The 25,611-nt window shown below is 42.3% G+C and overlaps 3 protein-coding genes across 11 annotated transcripts in view; all 3 read left to right on the top strand.

Moving 5' to 3' along the window:
• Positions 1-12,854, top strand: part of LOC139633676 (tenascin-like) — a 46,897-nt gene extending 34,043 nt beyond the window's left edge. Inside the window, exons 9-20 of one of the 5 annotated variants that reach the window (XM_071499500.1) lie at positions 435-3,698; positions 6,103-6,225; positions 6,654-6,797; positions 7,510-7,629; positions 8,062-8,211; positions 8,351-8,493; positions 8,802-8,931; positions 9,031-9,173; positions 9,259-9,355; positions 9,747-9,902; positions 9,992-10,155; positions 10,545-12,854. In XM_071499500.1, the coding sequence (XP_071355601.1) occupies positions 435-3,698; positions 6,103-6,225; positions 6,654-6,797; positions 7,510-7,629; positions 8,062-8,211; positions 8,351-8,493; positions 8,802-8,931; positions 9,031-9,173; positions 9,259-9,355; positions 9,747-9,902; positions 9,992-10,155; positions 10,545-10,643 (4,733 nt within the window). In that variant the 3' untranslated portion in view covers positions 10,644-12,854. The other 4 variants (XM_071499504.1, XM_071499502.1, XM_071499503.1 and 1 more) reach the window with 4 other exon arrangements.
• Positions 12,855-13,053: 199 nt separating this feature from the next.
• Positions 13,054-20,730, top strand: LOC139633683 (LIM/homeobox protein Awh-like). 5 transcript variants are annotated; one of them, XM_071499522.1, is made up of 7 exons: positions 13,054-14,251; positions 16,476-16,602; positions 17,097-17,299; positions 17,397-17,505; positions 17,661-17,799; positions 18,368-18,600; positions 19,641-20,730. In XM_071499522.1, the coding sequence occupies exons 2-7, from the start codon at positions 16,483-16,485 to the stop codon at positions 20,037-20,039; spliced, it is 1,203 nt and encodes a 400-aa protein (XP_071355623.1). In that variant the 5' UTR covers positions 13,054-14,251; positions 16,476-16,482; the 3' UTR covers positions 20,040-20,730. The 5 variants fall into 5 exon arrangements, with proteins under 5 accessions (XP_071355623.1, XP_071355624.1, XP_071355620.1 ...); XM_071499523.1 differs by lacking the exon at positions 13,054-14,251 and having other exon boundaries at positions 16,065-16,602; positions 18,368-18,613; positions 19,641-19,871; XM_071499519.1 differs by lacking the exon at positions 13,054-14,251 and having other exon boundaries at positions 16,073-16,602; positions 17,706-17,799.
• Positions 20,722-25,407, top strand: qrfp (pyroglutamylated RFamide peptide). Its single transcript, XM_071499529.1, has 2 exons — positions 20,722-22,426; positions 23,315-25,407. The coding sequence occupies exon 2, from the start codon at positions 23,315-23,317 to the stop codon at positions 23,858-23,860; it is 546 nt and encodes a 181-aa protein (XP_071355630.1). The 5' UTR covers positions 20,722-22,426; the 3' UTR covers positions 23,861-25,407.
• The last annotated feature ends 204 nt before the right edge of the window (positions 25,408-25,611 follow it).

The following is a 25,611-nucleotide window of genomic DNA, read 5'->3' as shown; positions in this document are numbered from 1 at the left end:
GGTGTAAATGCATTTGTTTCTCCAACACACATACTTTCCTATAGTGTAACTACATAAGGAAGCATTGTGTGAAAACATCTACAAGCTAAACTGTAAATAAACTGTCAGAGGCAGAAGTTCTTCTTCTGGTGTTTTTGTCGGTTACAAAACAGCTTCAGGTGCATGACCAACTCCTTCTGGACTTGAGGAGGGCCAACACTGATTTACACATAGCTGTGGAAACAAAGATGGATCATAATTAGATTCATAATCTGACCAACAGAGATGCGGATTTTTGGCTGAATAAGTGACACTTGAAATGACAAGTGTAAATGGGGCCAATGAATATTAACATTGCTTTTCCTTCCCTCATTAGACATGATCTCTTCTATATAACAGCAGGATACAATGATCTTTACATTGAATCCAAATGCTCACTCCCTTCATGTCCTTAGGGAAGACATTACCGAGGGTTGTCACAGCATCTTTGACCAAGCAGGTCACAAAAGCACCAGGACAAGACGTTGACAACTCGGACCAAGAATTTAACCCATCACCTGAAGTGCAAGTCTTTGACAAACAGGGAAGGAGGGAGGATGTGAGACAGACTGACTCTGTAGAAGTTGGAGGTATCAATGGACCTAACAAAGACTCCTCAGCCTCTGTGATTGCAAGAACTAAACCTCTGGTCAGCAGGATGATGGCCATAAATGGCACCAAGCCCAAACTCGCTGAAAGGCCCACATTGTCTGGAAAGCCAAAATTCCCAGGCCCTTTCCGTTTCAATACAACCCGAGTTGTGCCCGGAGGAAGAAAGGTTGGCCATGGCCCTTTGAAAAAGCCCCTTGTGGGGCAAAAGAAGAAAGCACCAATAGTGCTCAAAAAAACTAAACCAGGTGCCCCCAAAATAGGAAACAGGACAATAGTTTTGACTGTGAAAAAACCTAGCATTGAAGCATCAAGCACTGAGAGGAGGGATGACAACAATCCAGCTATAATGTTTGGAACTGATTCAGAAACAAACAGACAAAGTAGCTCAGAGGAACCAAAAGAGCAACCAGATGTTGACATGGTAGGCCAAGGAAAGGGCACTGCTCAAGTGTCTTCAGAGCCAACTGGGACTTTTCAAAGCCAGGAGAAGAAATGCCTGAACAAAATTAAATTGACGCACATCAGATTACCCCTTAAGGACAGAACCAGCGGGTGTAAAGGGGATGGGACAGTGCTGGTAGGAAACATATTGGGTTCAGATCAACGTTCCTTTGAAACAGATGGTACACCCCCTTCTGATCTGAAACCCTCATCTGCAGAGACAGACCTTGACTATTCACCAGATCCTCTACATAAACTCCTAAAAAACACATTTGACAGTTTGAATATCACAACGTTTTCTGTTCACCTGTCCAAAACATCAAACCTCTCTCCTGATGCAGACACAGGGAGGATTTTAACAGGACTGAAGCCACTGGCATCATTCTCGTCTTCTTCATCATCTTCATCAAACTCACAATCTTCACATTCCGCACAATCATCATCCTCATCAACATCACTGCCATCATCTTCATCCTCACTGTCTTTAACATCACCTTCACAAGTTTCATCCTCAACAGCAGCATCAACATATTTAATTTCGTCATCACCATCATTCTCACCTTCATCACCATCGCCATTGCCACCATTGTCACTAACATCACTATCACCTCCATCATCCTCCTCTTCCAGCTCAGATAAATCAGATTCAGTTGGAAGCAATGAACTAGATGCTGATAGCAGTAAAAGAAGTGCTGACACAGCGTCACCAGAAGGAGGACAACCATCCTCAGAAGAAGGTGGTGTACCTCTTTATAGCCACACTCCTCCAAAACGTGGTTTCATACGTCGTCAGCGACCAAACATTGGTTCATTTCAGAACAAAACTCATCCAAATTTGAGAGTTCCTCCCCGTTCCCCTCTTCCTTTAAACATTATTCCTAGAGGAGAGACAGAGACCAGACATACATCCACAGATGAATCATCATCTTCATCAGCTTCAGAGGAATCATTTTCAGTTGAGGTAAATACTCCAGTTAGGGATGCAAGTGGAGACAAAGATGGGACAACTACACCTGCATCATCTGGAGTTGAACAAAACCAGAAAAAAAAGCAAACAGAAAGAGGAAGACTCCCAGTTCGCCGGCCTCTTCCAAAGGGTGGATATGTGCGTCGCCCCTTTCTGAACATTGGATCTCTTCAGAACCGAACTCGTCCAAATTCAAGGCTCTTGACTCACCCCACTCGACCTTTAAATCCTGAAACAGAGACACAGAAAGAGCAGATATCTCCCACTGAATTGCCAGCCACTTCATCTCCTCCTCTTTCCAAGAAATCCTACCCTGCTGAAGGTACAGAGACAGCAGGAGAAGAGAATGAAGATAGATCTGACACAAGAACCTCCACAACAAGCATGTCAAATGAGTTAAATCACACTCTCAGAGGTAGCGGAGTGCCTTCCTCCCACCGCCCAACCACCAAAAATGGTTACTTCCGTCGCCCCCAAGTGTATGGTGGACCTTTCCAAAACAGAACGCGTCCAAACCTGAGACCACCTCAACATCCACACAGAGGTTTCATGCGCAAACCTTTCCCAATCAGAAAGCTGAATGGAGGCACTAGTGTGACTACTGGAAGTCAAATGAGCAAACTACAAAATGATAGTTCACCTGAAATCCCAGTTAACCATTCAGCAGAGCAGGATGTCCCAAGGCCTACCCAAGATGTCCAAATTAGACAGGCAGGAGAACAAGAAACTGCAGAGCTAATTCCAAGTGCCCAGATAGATGGCCATGATACTACCGTCAGACCAGAGATTAGTGAATCAGAAAAGGGGGACAGTGCTCCAATCCAAACTGCCAAATCTGGGGAAGAAGAAGCTAGCATCCCAGACTCTGAGATCCATAAACAAAGAGTCAATGCTGGCAAAAATACTGCCCCTGCAGTTCGAGATAGACCTGCTATCAAACAAACTAACTCTGATTCAAGAGCCTCAAGACCAATTACAGCTCCAAGGAGACAACCACCATCAAGAATTGTGACAGGACAACATCGCACCCAGATGAGACAATACACCAGTGGAAGCCAAAAGGGAGCGGATCCAAAAGTGAAAAATACTCCAAAAAGGGTGTTTGACAGTAAAAGCAGTGCTGATTCCAAACCTCTGATGGGATCAGACGTTTCTTCTTCTGGAGTTACAAGGGAACCTCTGGACCATGTAGGAGTGACGAACCGGACCTCAGATGGATTTACACTCGTATGGGACTCACCAGAAGGAAAGTACAAAAACTTTGTTGTGACTAGGAAACAAGTTAAGAAAATTGAAAGACCAAAACAGGAGGAAAGCAAGAGAGATCAGGAAATACAACAAGAAGACACTGAGAAAGAGAAAATCAATGAAGGGGAGGAAGGGAAGCATCAACCAACCAAAGAACCAGAATCAGAAAATAGGAACCCCGAAGATGAAAACAGAGTACCCGAAAGAGTCATTACACATATTTCAAGGATACAAAGCAGCACAACAGTCAAACCTGCAACAGAAAGTGACAAAACCTTCAAAGAAATTCTTCCTGGTTCAGCTCGCTCCCTTCACTTTGAGGATCTACCTCCTCAGACTGAGTACACCGTGACCTTGCTTGGAAAGGGTCCTGGCCTTCTGTCCAGACTACACAAGCTTGTCATCAGTACAGGTACAAGCCATTGTGACAGTAGAACCACATGAATTACTACTGTACAATGCTACAACATTACTGTCAATGTTGTGAATTTGCTTTCCTCTTGAGCTACCTCAATCATTCTCAGTCTAATCAGAATTATAAAACTGTTTATGTGTATGTCATGTCTTAATTGCACTTCATGTTGAGCTGATTAAAACACGTAATCAATTGTTAACTAATCATCACTTGCCTTGAGTATGACTGGAAATATTTGCTTATCCACTAAATGCCTCATTTTCACTTCAAGAGCTCAAGTGCTGTGCTGCTCTTGAAAACTGTAAGCTGGTGTTTTACAGTTTCAGACTCATCAACCATGTGTTTCTCATTTTAACGTTGGTTCAGTGACACATAATCTGTTTTGTTGTTTTCAGCAGATGTTGATGTTTGAAAAAGCCCATTAAGAATTTGTGTTTTGTGTTCAGGCTGTGTGTGCACTCACTCTTCAGCTTTCATGAATATGTGAAATACTCATATTCATGAATTAGCAGTCATACAACATTATCAACACATAAAGACACACTCAATTATTTGATGTCAACCCTCAGATATAAATTTGCACAACTTACTCTAGTTTGTAGTGGCTTGTAGGTGCATGTTAGCATTAGCGTCAGTTTCCAAACATGTATGCTAACTTAGTTAACTAGTCAGCAAACCTAGAGAAGAGGACTCAGCTGGATCTTCTGTGCTGATTGATTCTCTAGTTGTATACGTGTTGGGTCTAGGGTAGTATGTACTGCCTCAAGGAAATTGTGAAGTTTCATTCCAAATACTGAGCAGATTTTTGTTTTTCTTAGACACAGAGTCCAGATGAGTGCTAACTCTCAGCCTTGCATCTTTTGTGCCAAAGACAATTATCTCTCTTTTGTCTGCACTAAGCTGGAGGAAGATCAGGTACCTCAAATTATTTTCACTTGCAGAGCACATCTTTGGGACAGTAGTTATTTGTGACAGGGCAAGGTAAATTTGGGTGTCGTCTGCATAATCACAATAGCTGATTTTTATTGTTTTGTATTATGTGGGCAATTGAAGCACATGCAGACTAAATGTTAACCAGAAGATGTCCCAAGACTGAACCATGGGGAATTCCACACATCATGTTGGTTCACTCAGACACATAATTACCAACGGAGACAAAATAGTTCCTTTCCTGCAGATATGACTTGAACCACTTTAACACTGTGTCTGAAAGCCAAAGCCGGTTTTACAGTATGTGCAGTAATATTGTACAATTAACTGAGTTGACATCAAATGAGAATTTGAAAAAAAAAAACAACAGTAACAACATAACAACACCATTCATTCACTGCTGCTCTGGTCTTCTCTCATTCAGGGTAAGCTAACAGCCATCTTCACTGACACCCCTTCACCTCTCACCCAAACCAGGGTAAGACCACAGCTGGTCTCTGTATATTTGGTCTGTCTTCACCTTTTACGTCCATGTGCAAAGTCTAATCAAAATAGTCTAATCAAATAATATATCAAAATTAAATGTGGATGTTTTACAGTTAAATTGTTTCAAGAAACAATATGGCTCAGCACTGTACAGGTTGACAGTATGAGTCATACTTCATTTCACAAATTTTATTACAAAGAAGAATTAGACTCTTCTTTGTAATACAAACTTGCAAATGTTGCACAATATTAAACAAAGAAATAAATCAAAAATTCATTTCTTATCATCAGGTTTTTTCAGTCACACTCAGCCCTTCTTAAAGTTTTGGCCTATTTTTAAGAGTGTAATTAGTTTTTAAATGGAAAATCATTCATTATCTCGTCAGGTTGAAAATCTGTCTTCAAAATCATTTTCTTAACGCTTTAAATGTGAATCTTCACTTTCAGCTCTTCTGACTGTGTTGAATTAATACCTGACTGTATTTGTTGTCATTCCTTCTCAATAATCTTATGAAATTGTCGCCTTTTCTTCTTTTGGTTCGTCATCATTTACTCCTGCCATGCTTTTATTTTCAGGGTTGAGCGACCAGCTAACTATTAAATGTCACCATTGTCTCCTTCGCTGCTGTCCAGGATCCATCGTCTGCATTTGTTACACTATGTGTCTGTATATGATTTGTATACTGTATATATGTTTGCACTGTACATATATACACATGAACTCATTGAAGCACTAATAGCAAATGTATGGATGAATAAATAATAATGTACACACTGTTTTCACTCCATTAGTGGCAATTTTTGTCTTTTCTCTCTACTTAAATGTTTCAGGAAACCCAAAGTTATTCTTCTTATTTTTAAATTTCTTATTCCTTCATTACATTTTCACCCTCTTTCCTCTTTTTCTCTCCTTCCTTCTGTAATTTACTTCATTTCCTTCTTTCCCTGCTTTCATTCACCTCATTGTATTCTTCATACCAAACAGGCCCAGAGCCTCCAACCAACATCGTCTTCAGTGAGATAACAGAAAACTCTCTGACAGTGTCCTGGACCAAACCAAAGAGTCCCATCAGTGGTTTCAAAGTCACCTACACCCACACTGAGGAAGGTGAGAACGTGAATTCATGTTTTATTTCATTTTTATATTTGTTTTTTCTACTTAGTTTAACCCATGATTCAGTCCCTTGCAGAATTATTTGGTAATACAGCATGAAAATAGCTTGTTTATTTAAAATATCCTTTACTACTTTGACAAACACCAGTGAGAGTGAGAATTATTCATGACCATGAAATGAATAAAATAAAGTTTTTTTACATTTGCTTTATAACATGGCCCTTATTATTTTTTTATTTCTGACTAATAGTGCTAATACAATTCTATTAGATATATACTGTGTGTTCAAAGACTAAAACATGTCTTAGAGGTAACAAAAACTCACCAGGCTGTCACTCGGAAGATAACTTGCTTGTTGCCACGTAGGAGAAATTTGCCTGAGACAGTCATGATAATAACAGTACTTGATCCTCTGAGTGTAGGTGAGCCGGTGTCGGTGTCCCTGGACTCGGAGGAGTCCACCCTCAACCTGTCGAAGCTCTCTCCCGGTTCTACTTACGAGGTCAGCGTCATCTCCATCCTCGGACTGGATGAGAGCGATCCAGTCAAAGACTTCGCCGCGACACGTGAGTACTGCAGCAGGTTTCCCACCACAATGACACCAACACACTGAGGACATCGTTTGTTTTTTACACAACAGAGCGCACAAACTGTGGTGAGTTGAGGCTGTTTTCACTTTAGATTTTCATCATATCCCTGAGTAACCATCCAGCCCCAGTGATGCTCAAACTGCCAGAGATGTTCGGTTCTTCTGAGGACATCTCCTCCATCATGGCTCCTGAGTTCAGACTGGAATTTGTTTCTTGACCTGGAAACATAGTAAATTATAAAATACAAAATAATAGTAGAATTATGATGTTTTCAAAATAATTAAAACAACTAACTACAACTATTACTGTAAAAATATTGTAACAGGAGCAGTTTTATTGATTCTCTAATTTGGTCTAGTTTGGCAGCTAATTTGTTTCCCATTTTCTGTTTTTTATATAAAACTAATTTCAAGACTGCTGAATCAGTTGAAAAGCTAAAGTCCGAACATGTTTCTCTGCATAAAGATTCAGGTTCATATCTGTATAATGTCTGCAGCAGGTGCTGGATCTGGAAAGGATCTGTGCATTTTTAGGGGCATTCAGATGATCCCCATCACTGTGGACGAGCCAGGTTTCTCAGTGTGAAATCTTCTGCTTGTTTTAACACAATGTTCAGTCCACATTTAGTTGTTTTTGTTTGTTCTGTTTCTATGATGCAAATAAACTGAGAACTTGATCTGTCTCTCAGTTCCTGACCGGCCTACAGACCTCCGGGCCGTAAACGTCACCGACACCAAGGCCTTGTTACTGTGGCGTCCAGCGTTGGCTGCCATCGATAAGTACGCCATCGTTTATGGCTCGGGTACAGGTAGGTGGTGCATTTGTGTTTGCTGTGTTTAAACTAAACTTTACCGTGTTGCTTTCTGAAAGTCAGGTGTAAAAGAAGTCGAAGTGGGTGTGTGTAATTTTCACTTTGTGGGCTGCCCAACAAGTGGTGAACACACGTCATGTAATTGTGACTTGTTCACGTCCAGCCCGTCCCCCTCACTGTTTCTATCATCAGCTGCCGGATAAAGAAGGAAAACACAGAAAAGAAATCTCTCAGATAAATGAATGTTTTATGTTGCTGCAGCATAGTTCCACACACTGACTGATACACCTGAGGATTCTCCCTCACCCACACTTCAAGTCTTTTTGTTTCCTCCTGAGTTGGTTAATGACGTTTAAACGTTGGTGTCATCAGGCCAGTTTCCGTCCCTGATTGGAAGCAGCAGCTGAGCAGCTGATTGTGTCTGTCCAGGTTCAGAGGTCAGGGTCACGGTGTCTGGAAACGCAGCGGAGCAGCAGCTGAGCGGCCTGGAGGGATCCACCACCTACACCGTCACCATCACCAGCCAGCTGGGCAGCGTGGAGAGCCCCCCAGCCACCACCAGCTTTACCACCACCAGTGGTCAGCACACACACACACACACACAGTTTTTATAACTACAGGATCATGAAGTGGCCAAATTCTAATATCACTTTAATCAATAAAGCAGAAACTTGCTGATAAAACTTGGGTGAAAAGTGAAACTGAAATGACTCTGCAGGCTCTGGGGGGGCTGGGGACGGGCCCCGAGATCTCCAGGCCAACAATGTGACTCCTCGCACCGCCCTGTTGTCCTGGAAACCACCCTCAAACCCTGCTGGCAGCTACAGGCTGACCTATCAGACTGAAGGTCACGAAATGAAGGTGAGACTTTAAAAGAAATCAACTTTTGCAACACGAAACAATTAAAAAGGAACTAATTATTTAATTTGTAAATTGTTTGAGAAGCTGTGACCTGCAACATTTTGCTACTTTTTTTGTTTAATTCATTGCGTTACTTTATAAATTTAAATAAAGCTCAGTTCAATTCAGTTTATTCCTACAGTGTCGTGCAGCTGATAAATTACTTACAGGTTATTTAAACAATAAGTCGTCATCAAAATGATCATTTCTGTTGATCTAATGATTAAGTCTCCAGTTTCCGACTCTTTCACCGTCAAACTCCTGAACAGGAAGTGACAGTGGACGCCTCAGTGACGGAGTACAACCTGACCAGACTTCACCCTGGATCCAAGTACACGGTGCAGCTACAGGGGGAGGGAGGAGGGCAGTACTCCACCGTGTCCACAGAGTTCACCACAGGTACAGCAGCTTCTTCTCATGGTTATTGGTAAATAAAGGGTTAAACCGTCGCCCCACTCCTCATGTTCCTCCTCCTTCCTCCTCCCTCCTCTTCCTCAGGCACCCTGAGGTTCCCCTTCCCCACCGACTGCTCTCAGGAGCTGCTGAACGGCATCAGGACGTCCGGCGAGGTGGAGATTTTCCCTCAGGGGGTGCCTACGATGGTTTACTGTGACATGGAGACAGACGGCGGAGGCTGGACAGTACGGTGACATCAGAGACGGCTCGGTCCAGGTCCCTGTTTCAGCCTCAGGTTTTGTTAAGGTCTGTCCTGTCTCCTGTCTGCAGGTGTTCCAGAGGAGGAAGGACGGCTCAGTGGATTTCTTCAGAGGCTGGAAGGACTACATCAGAGGGTTCGGAGATCTGAGTGGCGAGTTTTGGCTCGGTGAGAGAGACACCGCGCCGGGTGCCGGCTCCTGAACAACACTTTTTTCTGTACCAATTTTATAAAAACCATTTAAACACAACATACATACATTACACACAATGGTAGAAAGCTTTGGTTTAGTTTACATCATTTACAGTGATGTTACATTTAGTTAGAATATTAGAAATATCAGGATTTGAGGCTTAAAGCATCAACAGTTCAGGTGTAGGACACGTGGAGTTGCTTTCAAGTGCTGCAACAGAATCTGGAATCCTAATTTGGGTTTATTTTTAACTTCTTTTCATACAACAAAGGTTAAAAAGGCCAGTTAACCCGACTTTCTTTGTTCAAGTACAGACTGATCTAAAGTGAATCTAAAGATAGAGAGGTGTCGTCTCTGCTCCTTCAGGCCTCGACAGTCTCCACAACCTGACATCTATGACCAGGATGAGTCTGCGCGTCGACCTGCGAGACGGACTCGAGTCAGTGTTCGCCAAATACTCGACGTTTGAGGTGGCCAGGAGGAACTACAAACTGACGGTGGGCGGGTACAGCGGCACTGCAGGTGAGACCAGGCACAGGGCTGCAGTGAAAACCTGCTGGAGGAAATTAGTATGAAACATCAGTTCCCCTAATACCCCGCTGTCTCCTCAGGTGACTCTCTCAGTTACCACAACAACCGGATCTTCTCCACCAAAGACCGGGACCTGGCACCGTTCATCACCCGCTGTGCCATGTCGTACCGAGGAGGCTGGTGGTACAAGAACTGCCACGAGGCGAACCTCAACGGCCTCTACGGCATCGACGTCAAACACCAGGTAACGTCCGATCACAAACCCGACTACACAAACACCAGTGTCTGGACTTTTTCTTCTCATTGAGGTGTGAGGCAGTGTGTTACCTGCAGGATCACCAGGTTAGAGAAGTAATGAGCTGCTGCAGAAAAAAAAAATCCACAAAAATAAAATTGATATCATTTGAAGTGTTATTTTTATTATTTTCACCACTTTATCTGTCGTCAATCAGCTCTTTACTTTGGAACTACATTTTTACCGTATTCCTACGCACAAGTGCACATACACTGACTCAAACAGCTGATCTGCAAAATAATAGGCTACAGTCATAATAACCTGCTGCACAGATGACCAATGTGTGTGTGTGTGTGTGTGTGTGTGTGTGTGTGTGTGCGTGCGTGTGTGTGTGTCAGGGTGTGATCTGGACCACCTGGAAAGGAAAAGAGTTCTCCATCCCGTTCACTGAGATGAAGATGAGACCAGCGTCCTTCAGTCCTCCAGCCAGAGGATGAAGGAGAGAGAGACAAACAATGAACTGCTAAACACATGCATGGACAGCAGTGTGTCAATACATGTGCAAACACACACACACACACACACACACACACACACAGAGCCTCGCTCTCGCCTCAGAAGAGATGAGGACGTATTTTTTCATGTGTATAGAGCTCAGTTATCAGTTTATTACTGTTGATTGTACAGTGTCAGTTTTATCTTTTGCTCTTCAAAGCAGGGCCTCTAAACTATATTTAAAGAGTCAGTTCACCCAAATTACATAGGAACATCTCCTCACTGACCGCAGGTGATGTCTACCCACGCAGACAGTTTCCTGTGCCAATATTTAGAAATATCTGAAACTTCCACCACCCGGGGAAGAAGGGACGGGAGTACGCTGATTAACGCTGCTGAGTTACAGTGTCGACATCCACCCAACATCCAGCTGGTTGCTCACTGATAGAGAAGTGCCTGAAAACAAAACCAGCATGGACACCTCACTGTGGTCACTGTGATCCAACCCGCATTTAACCGGTGTGGTGTTTTATCCAGCGCCTCTGTGACCACACAGCAGACATGAACGTTAACACCTGTCCCATCTCTGCCATCCCATCCCATCCAGTCCCAGCAGCCTCCAGCTGTACAGTGGAGCTGCAGCTCTGTACTGTTGTCGGTGGATGATTGGTTGAACAGGATTTCCAGTCTATTGGTCTATGCATTGATCTTAACGTTAAAAAGATAAAATACAAAAAGCGCAAACACTGCATCAAGTCCAATTCATAAAAGCAAACATGACAAATGCAGCTCTTCATTTAGGGTCGACCCTGAGGAGCAGGGGGGTGATCATGTCGCCCCCCCTCGGAGAGGAAGTGGGATAAGGCTGCAGACACAGTGATCCATGGTTTGTGTACCTGTTGCAGCTTTGTGTGAAGATCTGAAGCTGTGTTAGTTTGTTTTTTTAAACCCTGTCTTTTTTTGGACTTGCAAATATCTAAAAGCAACATAAAACACACACAGTCAAAGACACAATATTATCAGCAAATAAGGTTATTTATCATTATTTACCTTGCACAGTTTGAAAACTGGTGTCAGCACAACTGAGAAAGTTTCTGCCATATTTGGTCGGATTTTTCAACAAAGTCGTGAAGCTCATATTTGATATTCTCCGACTTCTGGTGTTTCTCTCAATCTGTGTGAGTGTGTGGGGGGGGGTGGGGAGGGTCGGGTGGGGACTCTGGCTTTTCCAATTAAGCAGGTAACGTTATGAAAGTTGTAACATGACATTTGGCTGCAGTCATGTTGCTGTTCTCATTTTTACCACAAACTGAGTTTTGAAAGTGTGCTGTTATGACAGGAGGTGATGTGGGGTCGGGTCAGAATAAAGAGTCATAAATTAATTTGGTGCACAGCAGAAAAAGAAAACTCCTGTAGGTGTGATACTGTTCAGCCAATCATTAAAGGACTACATGTCGTCATCCATTCGTCGGTTTGTTTGCACTATTAAAAGTTAACCAGTGTGCTCCGCTTCCCCTTTTCCCTTCGAAATGAAGCTGATGTTTGCAGCACTTTTGTCCTGTTTTTGAAAACTGCAGCTCAGAGGTCACTTCCTGTCTGTGCACACAGGCTTTTCATCACGCTTCATGTAAATAAGTAACAACACAACATGCCACAGCATAACATTCAATAACATACAGAATCTTTTCTATACAGAGTCATTTGTTGCAGGTTTGTGTCTCCAAAATGTTTAATTTTCAACAGATAATAAAAACAGTTTGGTTTTTTTCTGGATGTATTTTTGATTTCATCCTGTGGCCTTTCAGTTGTTTGTTTTTCAGACCCATAAGGGAAATTTCTTTTACCTGACAGCAGGAGCTGCTTTGTTAGAAAAACTTATTTGTGTTTGTAGTTTCTAATCAAATCCACCTCAAACTAAACCAGACACAGGATGTGGTCTGAAGCCTGTAGAGACTCTGTGGTGCCCTGCAGGAGCCACACTGGCGTCAGTCCAGCTCTGCTTCACAGCTGGGCAGCGCCCCCTGCTGCCCCCTCAGTGAACAGCCACTGGGTGGAGTGGAGACATTCAGGTGAGTTTTGTTTGTCTTTGCTGTGGTTCAGCTGCCAGCCGTCCTCTCAGTGTTTGTCCTCCTGTTTGTCTTTTTGTAAATCTGACTTATTTTACTTTGTATGTAAAAGAATAGGCTACAATAATAAAATGACTGAGATTTAAAGCTGCATGGTTCCCTCTGTTGGTATCACCTGACAATCACCACATGTATCTATGTAACCTCCAGATTCAATCATTCATCATTTATTTTTTCACTCCCTTCAGTGTACACAGGTTACAAAAAGATCACATAGAATATAAGCTACACTATAAAGTCTACACACATGATCCAAAAGAAGGAAATGCTCAAATTTCTCAAAAGAAGTAACATAAACTTTACCTTTGGACACGACCTCAACTGTGTGCAAGGGCAGAGATTTGGTGTCAGAAATGAGGGAGGACAGTGAGGAAGGCACGGCAGATTATTATCCAGTATATTATCATACACTGAGGTCAAACAAAGAAGCGTAAAAATAGAAGTAAAAAAGCATAAAACAGTGTAAAAACACAGATTATAAAATGAATAATATTTAATTAAAGTGCAAAGTTTGGGCACATCAACTCATTCATAGGTTTTTCTTTATTTTGACTATTTTCTACAACTGAAGATATCAGAACAACACATTTTGCTTTGCTTTTTTGAACCACCTCCATGTGAACACTGGTTATTTATGGCATCAGATCTGAGTCAAATGGAAACAAAAAAATAAATAAATGGAAAGTGGAAAGAAATCATTTCACAAAACTTCTGCTGAAATGTCAACCTGTTGGTGAAAGATCTTCAGTCACCAACATGTTTTATTATCTTTGTGTTTCCACATGGGTTAAACAATAATCATGTAGCTCGTGTCTGATTATGGACACAAGCTTTAATCCAACTCTGTGTCTCAGTGGTTTCTTCAGGTAAACAGGGAGAACATGTCGGTTTGCTCCACATGCAGCTGAGGGATCGAGGGAAACATCGTTCCGTCCTCAACTGCAGATCCCAGATGTCCTTTTAAACACCCTTTGTTTTTTTAATTGGTCCCCAGGGTGCACCGCCTCCACCCATCTGCACACCAGGTGGCCAATCAGATCAGTTCTTACCAACGCCCTGAGCCACCTGGGCCTCTTGTTTACAGGTGTGTGCCTGGACGTCACATGGGGCAGCCGGTGCTGATCCTGCTCTCAGATCTGATGCTGGGAAAGCGATTGGTGGAGGATGGAGGTGGAAGCAGGTCTCAGGTCAGTGCTCGGAGAGTGAAACTGATCCTAAAACCACAAGACAGGAGGAGGCTGCTGCCAGAGGCACCTGGAGGAGTGAGAGCGCTCAGGTGGAGGAAAATCTGTCCCAGTGCAAAGACAGAAAACAGGGAGAGGTTGAAGAGAAGCCACGAAGCAGAGAGAGGAGTTTGTTTTTCCACTGGAGACTTTTCTAAAAGCAGGAAGAGAAACACCACCAGCTTTTAAAGTGTTGTGGTATTTGAGGGGTTGATCCAGACCAGCAACCATCCACCAACCAGAAGCCTCCAAATAAGACAGGTACGCTCTTTTTTAAAAGCTGCAGCTGATGAAAAGTTACTGATCAACCTGCTCATTAATCGTCTGGTCTTTAAAATAGTGAGAATACCTGTTAGTATTTGATTCTGTTTAACAGCTGTGACGTTATTTTCTGGAAAAATGCACAGGCCAGCTACACATCTGGTCAGTTGCATATTTATACTGTTTTATCTTTGACTTTCTATCCTGTGTAACCCTTATGTAGTTTTGCACATTATTGCACAGTATTGCACATTATCACAGTTTCAACACATTTTACCTGCTTGTTGAAACATGACGAAAGGCCCTTGTGAATTTATTTAACAGATAAATAACAGTTTAAAAAAATTACAGATGAAATACCTAAAATAAAACATGAAATATCAAAACATAACACAAAATACTGTGGAGCAACATTTGTTTAAAGTGATGATTTCACTTGAAATAAAAGACTTTTGTTTTGCCAAACTGAGGAAATAAAGGACAAGAACTTCCTCTCAGGACAGAGGAAAAACACACAATGACAGACTAACACTTTATGATACAGTGAAACATGGCGGAAAATACACAACACACAACAACAACAACAACAACAACAACAACAAGGACTTTAAAAAGGCAGTAAAAAATGGAAGAGTCTCCACCACACGTTTCTTCAGGAAATTTGCTCCATGTTGAAGACCCAAGTCGAACAATCCACAACCAGGCCTGAAGTGAACCACAAGCACCAGACTGGGCTCGATACTGGAGGTGGTGCTGGGCCAGAATGACTTTTGGTAATTTCCAATGTCAACTCTTCCCTTAGCTGCAGGATAGAGTCAGGTTACACAGAGAAATTACATCATTTTTATTAAACAGAACATGAGAACTCACATGTTCACGGACACACACAGAGTGAACCTGCAAACATGAAGCAAGAGCCCAGAAAAACCTCAGCTGCAGGTGGAACAAGATGCAGTAAGAGACTTTAAGTCCACCAGCAGCTGTGGATGAAGTTACTAATGAATAATAATCACACAACATTCATAAGTGTATAGTTCAAACTAATTTGACAAAATAAAAGACTTAAATGTTGTGTTATTCCTGTGCCCAAGGACAGTTAAGTTTGAATTTTTTAAACATGCAACACTTTGTCCTAAAGCTAGAAATCAGAAAAAACAACTCCACTGACAGCACAAGAGGCTCTGACTTTATTTATAGTCCTTTAAAATATCAATTAAATGTCATAATTGACTAATGAAATGGTGGAATGTGGGAATTACATCACACTTTTTAATTGAAACCCCCCCCCCCATTAAAAGCTATTGATCACAAATGATGAGCTGATACAGCAAAAAAAATAAAGAAAGAAATCAGGAGGATGACCCTAATGATATGCCCCAACAAGTGTCACCTCATTTTAAATTGGATATAGTTTAAAGTTTGAAATTGAAACCTTACACAAACATTTTATGTCTCATTTTGTGCTGCATGTTCACAAATATTCCCCAAACTGTTGTGGGGCACAGGAACGAACAGGGCTTTTATGACCATATTAAAATGAAAATTTAAATACTGTTATACATTTAATCTTCAGAGAGTTAACCTGGACCACATGGGACAATATTCAAATACAAGCAAACACTGTCCTCAGTCCTTTGCATTTGCTTTAACATGTCACTATGCTCCAAAATGAAATCTGTCAGTCCTCTCGTCAAGGTGGGTCATCGGTGATGATGTCACTTCCTTGTACCGGTCACTATGAAAGTGTGTCCAGGGTGCACAGATTCTATCCACTGAGCTTAACAATAAATGGTTTTAACATTCAGTTGGTATGTTGCATTGATGTAAACATTACAACATGGAGGTTTCGTTTCTGCTCAGATGTTTTAAATTACACAAACAAAGAAATGGAAGTTGTACACATCCTTAGAAAAACCTTCTGGCTGAAGTGTGTGTTCAGCAGAACTCTACAATTCATGTTGTACTTTTGTGTTTTTGTTATGCAAAGCGAACACACATTTTTCAGCAAAGAGAAAGAAGATATATGGTGGGATTGGGTTAAAAGAAGCATGTGACCTTGACATTTTACAAAAAAGTCACATTGTTGTGTTACAGTTTGTGTGCGGATGTTTATGTCAAACACCTGTTGTTTATTAATAGAGACGTTAAGTGAGTGTGTTTTTAGCTCTCTAATGAGGGCTGTGATTCCAGAGAGGCCTGATGATTACCCCGTGTTCCTCCTCAGGACAATCATGATGTCGCCACACGACCCAACCCTCGAGGACCTGTTGTACGGCAGCGACCTTGGTGACGAGGCTGAGGGCCCGGAGCTGGGCGCCGGCGGGGTCGAGGAAAGTGCTACTGCAAACAACGTGAGCACGAAGACGATAAAATGATTATTAAAGCTGCAATATTCATCTTCAGTAGTGAGGCAACATTTTCCAGGTCATCAGATTCTTTTGTCACTATTGTGTGCTGCGTTCACTGTCTGCCTGCAAATTCTGCTCATGATGTTCACATCATGGAAGTTTTCATAATTACTACAGAGTCATCCAGTTGGACATTATGGATGAGAATAACTTATTCCTCTGAAAGTTGGTCTGAAAGGGAAACTATCTCTGTATCATACCTTTATTTAACGCTACTTTAATCTCCCACAGTATTTATTTCACCAGCACAAGGCCTCGTCTGCCTGTTGTAAATACAACACAGACCCAATGTGAATTCTTTAAATCACACATTTTTTTGAATCACTTCATGTACTCATAAATAACAACTGTGACATTTGATTTCGTTCTGTTTTCACATCAGAAAAAACTGATCAACAAAAACTGTTCACTGAAATAAAATCAATCTGTTTTCTCAGGCTCTGACAGCTGTGTCCATCCAGGAGCCAATGATATGCGCCGGTTGCGGAGAGCAGGTGTGCGACCGCTTCTTCCTATTGGCTGCAGGCAGGGTGTGGCATGGGCCCTGCCTCCGCTGCAGCCAATGTCAGTGTGAGCTGCAGACACACCCCTCGCTTTACTGCAGAGACGGGAACATCTACTGCCAGCAGGACTACTGCAGGTCAGAACCAAGCTGTCCAACTGCTCGTTATGTGGACGCCTCATGTTTGGTGAGTTTTGGGTTTGGCAGGGATTAAACTTTTTGTCGTGCTGGTCAGGATGTTTGGAGGTGGTCAGTGTGCTCGCTGCTTCCAGCCAATCCCAGCAACTGCTCTGGTCATGAGGTCTGGGGAGTTCACCTTCCATCCTCACTGCTTCTCCTGCCAGGTTAGCCCAAAGTTTAGGTTTATAAAAAACAATCCACAAAAAAAAAGTCATTAGGTATATGTTGATCTTGTCTTATTATCAGCATCATTAGCTTTATTATCATTGCTAACCGAGATAAATGCAATGATCTTTAAGATAATGAACATGTTTTGCAGGAGTGTGACATCAAACTAATGCCCGGGAACCTGTACTGCATGCAGGGCCAGAACCTCTACTGTCAGTCACATTACCATGGTGACGGGAGTGTCCCTCTATCCCATGATCCTCAGCCCAAACCAAATCTGAAAGATGAAGGTGAGAGTGTGTTTGTGTGTGTTGCATTTATGTGTTTGCATGATGCTGTACTTTTGTACTTGAGTCAAACCTCTTGCAGAAAATGATGAATCAAAAATGTATTAAAATTGGAATAAAACAGCAACAATCTGTGCACAGGACACTGACTGACCAATATATTTTAGATTATGGATTTTCAACAACATCAGGTGGTTGAATCATGACATTTTGTTGTCAGACAGTCGAAGACAGGATCGCCCCAGATATTAGCTCAGTTACTCTGTTTATGTCTATCAATGCAGCACGAATCCCAGCTAAAACACTTATCTGCATTTATGAAAAACACAGTATTTCCATGTGTTATTCAGTAAGAGACATGAGAGGCTGGTTTATCAGTTAATCATCAGTTTATCAGACTTTAAATCTGCATTAACTCCACCATCCAGCAGCTCCTCAGGGGAATCTCTGGCTCTTCAGCTCCAACTGTGTCTGTCTGCTGCTGCTGGAAACACTGACGCTGAACCGCAGTAAAACTGTGAAGCCAAAACTAGAAGCTAAAAGAGGTGTGTGTGTGTGTGTGTGAGGAAAGCTCAAAACCAGGTCTCAGGTGAAGGGGAGGAGTCCGTCAGCAGTCCAGAGCCTCGATTGGATGACAGGGTGACAGGTGGACGGACCCGCAGGCAGAACAAGCGAATCAGGACGTGTTTCCGCAGCGAGCAGCTGAGAGCACTGGAGTCGTATTTTGCCCAGAAGCACAACCCTGACGGTAAAGACTGGACCTGCCTCGCACACAAGACCGGCCTGCCCAAGAGAGTCCTACAGGTAACAACAACAGGTGATACCATAGATTGTAAATGTGAAGATGTGATTGGTCTGAACTACAGGAAAGTGAAGCGATGAGTCACAGGAATTGAAATGGATACGTACTGTGTGTGTGCATGTATGAGTTTGACACTTCAGTCGCTCTGTGCTCATTTGCTGTGATTTGTGACATCACAACCAGTTCATCTCACCTGCAGAGCGGCTGCCCCTCCTCAGTTTTACCTTTTCAGCTCACACTTTAATGCTGTTTCATTTCCGCACATATTTGTAGTTCGAAATCTGTCATTTTGGAGGACAGCACTAAACACTACAACACCCACGAGCTTTGGACAGAGGTGCAGATCAGAACAGTCAGGAACTCAAAACTCTTCGTTGTTGCAGTTGTTCAAAATATGTGGAACAATCGTTAAATTCTGTCAGAATTTAAAAGTGAACTGATTTAAGCAGCAGATTGTTCTCAGGTTTCTCAACATCTTTAGCACTCGCACATCATTAGCGGCTAACTACACAGAATTTACAGCTCAGTGATTGGATGATTCTTGATTCTTGCTGAAATGCACCTTGGGAGTTGTTGTTAATATCCTCCCTGAAATTTGTATATAAACAAGCTTGTACCTGTGACTTTTCTATCAAAGAACCAGATATTTTCTAAGTAAACCAGGAGAGTTCCATCCTGGTCCAGACCAACAAGTCCTAGAGCCTGAACATCCTCTCTGATTCAAGATGTAGGAGTTTGCACCTGTCATCATTACTACGACCACTAGATGTCGCCTAGCAACATAACCTAACTATGGGTCATAGTAATCTGCTGACAGACGACCTGTGGGTCGACTGTGAGTCACATGACACCAAACAATGAATGGGAAGATACTTCAGTGTTTGCTGCTTTGATTTTCAGTCCGTCTCTCAGTCCCAGCCGGATGAAAGTACTATCACATTAAAACTTACTCACTGACACGCTTTGTGCCTCCTCTAAAAAATATTTTTGTGCTCTTAATTTTCACATTTGAACACATGCTCTCTCTCTCTCTCTCTCTCAGGTGTGGTTTCAAAATGCACGGGCCAAGCTGAGGCGGTCTCTCACTACAGACGACTCTCAGGTCAACTCGCCCTCTGCTTCCCTTAGAGGTGTCACCATGGCAACCAATTCCCCATCCCCAGTCTGCTCCCCACCCGATCAACCACAGCCCTTCTCCACCAGCACCATCGACCAGCTGCAGCTGTCCCTGCTCACTGCTCCGCTTGGCGACGCGCCGGTGAGCCCTGCCGTCACCCAGCCGCACCAGCTGCAAAGCCCCGCCTTCTTCCTGGACTATGATTCCCAGAGTGCACCAGGGTGTATGTCCTCTCTGGAGGTCTACGAGGACTTTGGGGAGGCAGGAGGAGGAGCAGAAAGAAAAGCTGACCCTGACAGTTCTTTTAGACCACATTACTGCTAGAAGAAGGACCTTACACTGCTTTAAGGCTGTAACTTAATTTTCTAAATTAGTGAAATTAAAACTATAATAAATAATCATTAAGATTTCAGATAATTGTCTTTAATGTGAAGCTGCAGCAGAAGGACATCAGAAGGAAATGTTGTGTTAGCATTAATTGTAACTAAATCCAGCTCTGATCCGGCTTTGATCAGTTCACAGTGAGGCCGATATCAATCAGATTACAGCCAGTAACACTGGATTACAGCCGCATCAGGAGTCCCTCGTGCTTGTGAAAGAAATCTGACTCCAGTGTGGGATTGGTGGACAAGCAACAACTATATGGAGAGATAATTACAGACTGTAAATACCTTGAATGTCTATTGCAGGAAAAATGCCCCCCACAAATAGAGTCAAAAACAGGGTTTCATTTAATGTAAATCTTATAGGATTATAACTAACAACAAAGGTTATAACTCTCTTGTTGTGTGACACAATCAATCAAATTGAAGGTTCTGTAAACAAGATTTTAAACAATAATATAGCAGCAACTATTCTCTATGTAGATATAGTGGAGTGATGGTGTCCAGAGCAGAGAGCGAAGTCGCATTTTCATCTAAAAAGTTCTCTGACAAAGAAAAAGTTAAGACCAGAGCACAGGCGGACTGGCGATGGCGGCCACCAGCTCAAATCCTGTCTTCACCAGCTCCATCAGTGTCTTCACCAGCTCCATCAGTGTCTTTCATGCAGCCGGTCCCCGTGGATCGGTCCCAGGCTGAATTTCCTTTCCAGTCCGACCATGGAGCCAGTACTGGTCTGTCTTTACTGACATGGAGAACCCTTTGTGCTGCTAAAGGGCTCCAGCTTGACTCGTATCTGGTTTTCTTCTCCTCCATGTGTCAGTAACTTGATGGTTATATAATGTTAATGTCTGTTTTCATTAGTGACCAGGTACAGTAGGCATGGTAACGGTAGCTGACTTGCTGTTAGCCATATTATGAAAATGTACCGCAAATGCTGCTATTGCTAGCTGGCTAACTGCCAGCACTGCATTGCAATGCTAGCGGGGGCTAATGGTTGTGACTGAATAGTTTCTTGTTGGCTGTTGTGTACACATTAACTTTATTCAGTTGAGGCTCTTGTTGTGTGTTTAGTGAGGGGGGGTTATAATAAATTCCACAACCTGTGACAATGTGGAAGAAATACGTCTCTAGTTTGACAAAAAAAAAAAACACATCTTCATTCAAGGTCCACTTATTTGTTTTGAGCTTTTAGCCACCACACATGACCTATACTTGGCCTATACAACCACTTGTTGTCATGTGACTGAATCTCAGTACTTTCTGTAGATCACATGATGACAACTGTGTAAACTCCAGTTTTTTTTTTTTACACCAACTACAAACACTTAGTTCAAACAGTCTTAAATCACAGCTACTGTAATCAGTTGTGTCACACTCATCTCTGCCACCTGTATGATAGAGCTGTTACTGTATTACTCAAGAATGGTGAATAAACCATCAACTGTTTTACCACTTCTTGCCTCCAAGTTTCGTCTTTATATACCACAAACTGCGACTCATTTTACCTGATAATTTGCTGTGTTTACATGTGGAGTTGAAACAATCTGTTGATGAACAGATAATTAATCATCAATTGTTAATAATTATGTTCTCCCCGTGTCTGCGCGGGTTCCCTCCGGGTACTCCAGCTTCCTCCCACAGTCCAAAGACTGTGGTTAACCAGTGATTCTAAATTGCCTGTAGGTGTGAATGTGGGCATGAATGGCTGTTTGTCTTATATGTCATCCTTGTGATAGACTGGCGACTTGTTCAGGGTGTTGTTTTTATTGTACCTTTTTTTTTTCGTTGAAATGTTATGTGTTTGTATGTAGCCGTCTCATTCAGTTTGAGGATAACTAATGGTTTGTCAACAAGATGATTCCCCAAAAACCACAGTAGTGTGTAATGACATTCTTTCAGGCTGGTCTGTGTTGTCCCGGTGAGACGACCTTCATGACGACCACGATGACAAAATACACCACCAATTGCACCCATCTTCCTCTCTGTCTCACCATCTCTCTGTGTCCTCCCCCTCTATCCAGGAGACTTCCTCTCCACGGAAACATTTTAATGAATTGGCTGCTTCCTTTTTGTGAATTGCCTCCCCAATCAAGCGGCGGTAATTGCAACGACTTGTTGCTGAAGTGGACAGAGGTTTCACAGGTGAAAGAATGAAGGTTATGACGGATGACCGTGCATCTTTGTGTGCGTCAGAGGGGGAGGGACCAATGGGTAACAGCAGCCTGAGACCTGGGGGCAGCTGGGGGAGGATGGAGAGCGTGCAGTTTTTAAAAAGGTCAGAGGCGACGAACGTTAGAGAAGATACAGCAAGTTAGACAGCGACACAAGGTAAGATATGAGACTTTCATGTGTTGTTTCTTTTCCTCTTAATCCTCATTGATGGCAGCACATGTAAACAACTGCTTTCATCATTTATTTTGTTCTTATATAGTCTTTTACACTTTGGAGAAAATTGTAACAGCATACAAAGTTTCTTAGTGATGCAGTTTTGCAGGTGCTGACTTGGTATCCTCTCAAACAGAGCTGCATCATCCACACAAGGAGCTACAACGGGTCTTATGCTGCTCATTCAAATTCCTGTGACTGAAAGCTTTATAATTACATTTTAAACAAACTAGCCGTGGTTCTTCCTGATTCTGAATTCTTTTGCACACATAACATGAAATCGCTGTTGTTGCCTCCACCAGGGAGGTTTTTATGTTTCTAAGCACATGTACATTTTGTTTCTTTCACAGGTTTGTTCGCAGAATCTCAAAAGCTACAAACCAGATTTCAATTTAATTAAAAGTGTTCAGCGTTAAGTGTTGATCGGCAAAAGCACCTGCATGTACAGGTGGACAGCACTTTATATTATGGATTTAAAAAATCCATTTATCAGCTTAAATTTTTTTTGCACAATTTTTGCAAAATTCATCTAGTAATGACCGAGGTTGGAACATATTAAGATCAGCCCGTGTGTTGTTTTTTTTTTTTTTTTTTACCTGCTATATTTTGTTGTAATGGACACCAATATTCTGTGGTGTATTTGACATTTACTATCATAACTCTTAACTCTTCTTTAATTATTTCTTTAATTCCTTTTTCTAGTTGTGATAAAGTCAACGTGTTTGTGTTACACTTGCTTAAGACTTCCATGATTTGAAAGCGATAAGGAACAGACACAAAATAACCTCCTGATAATTATGCATTACACCTGTCGTCTGTTTCTGTTTTCAGATGAGACCATCTTTCCATCTTGGTGCCTCTCAGCTCACCCTCCTCTCCCTCACCCTCCTCTGCCCCATCCCATGGACCGTCACATCATGCCCTCTCTCCCCCACTACTCTACTTCCCACAGTGGATGGACGTGAGTTGGAGTCTGCCCTGCTGCGCCTCCAGGCTGCTCTGGAGGACCCACCTGAAGCCTGGGCCGGGGGGCCTCAAGACCCTCTGCAGGCACTGCTGGAACCTGCACAGCATTCAGAGGAGGTCAGGTCCTGGAAGGAGGAAGCGCTGCTGAGGAACCAGAGAGGAGACCTGATTGCCCGGCCTCTGTCGCCTTTCCCAGGTGGTCACTCTCTGGAAAGCATGCACTATCAGGACGGAGGAGATGGGGAGGATGGGGGGAAGAGAAACGAAGCTCTGACCTCCATTGCTGGAGGGCTCCAAGCTGTCAGCCGGGAGAAAGGGGGATTTGGTTTCCGCTTTGGGAGGAAAAGATGGACTGACCAGGGATGGACGGATGAAGGGAGGGGGAGCACAGAGGAGGACAAGTGGAACTGATGAAGGAGGAGTTTTTTTAATGGGAGAGAAAGAGGAGTTTGATGGGAGAATAGGAGGCTGAAGCTGCAGGAGATGATTGAGTAAAAGGGTGTCTTTCCATAAGGAGGGTGGTGAGACACTCAGCACTTTTTTAGGCAATGAAGATGGATTCCAGCAACAGGAAATAAACCAACATAAAAATATCAAAAATACATTTAAAGGTCCTATAGTTTACATTTTTCCTGTGTTTTCTTTGACTTGTTGATAGCCATAAGAAGATGGTTCTAAGAACCAAAAACCATCTCAGTGTAGTTTTACATCTCCTCTCTCAGGCTTCTCTCTGGAGCTCTAGTAACAACAGGTCAGTCAGCCAATCAGAAGAGAGGATCTGAGCCTCTCCTCTGATTGGCTGACTGTTTTATGAGTGATTTAAAAAATATAGCAGGTTTTAGGTAAACCAAATCCTGCAAGGTTGGACGCTAAGAGTGGTGACTGCTCTGTTGTGACATCACAAAGTTCCAGAAGTCCTGACGGCTGGTTTTAAGGCTCAGTGTCTGAATACAGGCTGTGTGCATTTCTCTGTGGACTGAGGCTTTGAGACTTTCACAGTATTAATATAGAACCTAGACCTGCTTTATAATCACAAACACATGGACATCTACCTTTAGACTGGATGGGACCTTCAAATGATTCATGACGACCAAATGTTGCTGGAAAAGTTGCCAAACGGGTCACTGCCTTTAAAAATGAGACACAGAGCGAGGTTGAGTGCAGGTTGCACTTCAGTATGTGGACATATTTGACAGACTAGGAAGAAGAAGATAAACAGATTTTAGTTAATGCCCCCGTCAACATAATGAAATCATCATGTAATTTAAATTTGAGAAAGAGAATGAAATAAAATGTATATGCATAAATGGTAGTATTTAGCAACACTGCAAAAGAGAATAATGTAATTTTTTTTCAGTGTTTTCATCTTGTTTGTCTCTGAATCAGGGTACAAAGAAAACAGTGGCACACTTATTTTAGAGTAACCGGACGTACAGAAAGAGAGAGGCTCATCGTCAGCATCAGATAATAAAGCTTCTCTGCAAAAGTGAATGTAAATGTTAAGGAAATAATGTCAAATCCAAAGTCTAACAGTGTAATTATATATATATATATATATATATATATATACTATATTGGAAGTAGGCCTTTGTACATGTGTTAATTTGTCGGCCTGAGTATAAGCAGTCAATAAAGCGTTGGGAGGTGCAGCCTGTAATACAAAACCCTCAACCCAGATTTAGGGGTTGGATGCTTGATTCCCACAGCAGCTGTTCGTCCTCACACCTGTAGCTTGTACCTGGTCGACGTGCAGCTACTTCTTACTACTTTATGTTCTGGTGATCCGTCCAGTCTTTAACAGTTCCACGGCCACGACACTATAAAGACCATTCTGACTACATCTGGGTTTAAAAAACGTATTTTCTTAGAACCAGTGAACTAAGTGTATTTGAACTGAACCTGTCTAAATCTGACTGTATCTTGAAATAAAGACGCATGTGGCATTCAAGCTGATCAAATTCAGTGGAACGCTGATTTCTCTACATTTCAAAAACTCCTGGAAACATTTGGGATAATTTAAGTAGACAACTCAACAAAATAAATAACATAGGTTGAGTCATTTTAAGACACTATAATAAAAAGTTGCATATTATACCTTTAACTAGCATACAGATGTTGTGGAGATATGAAGTTTAAAATTGAATGCAGGACTTTTACTTGAG

This window comes from Trachinotus anak, unplaced genomic scaffold (assembly GCF_046630095.1).
Source record: "Trachinotus anak isolate AG129_WGS33_773 ecotype Australia unplaced genomic scaffold, CSIRO_AGI_Tana_v1 ptg000016l, whole genome shotgun sequence".
Taxonomy (NCBI): Eukaryota; Metazoa; Chordata; class Actinopteri; order Carangiformes; family Carangidae; genus Trachinotus; species Trachinotus anak.
The sequence above is the reverse complement of the archived record's forward strand: the minus strand, read 5'-3'. Positions and strand labels throughout refer to the sequence as shown.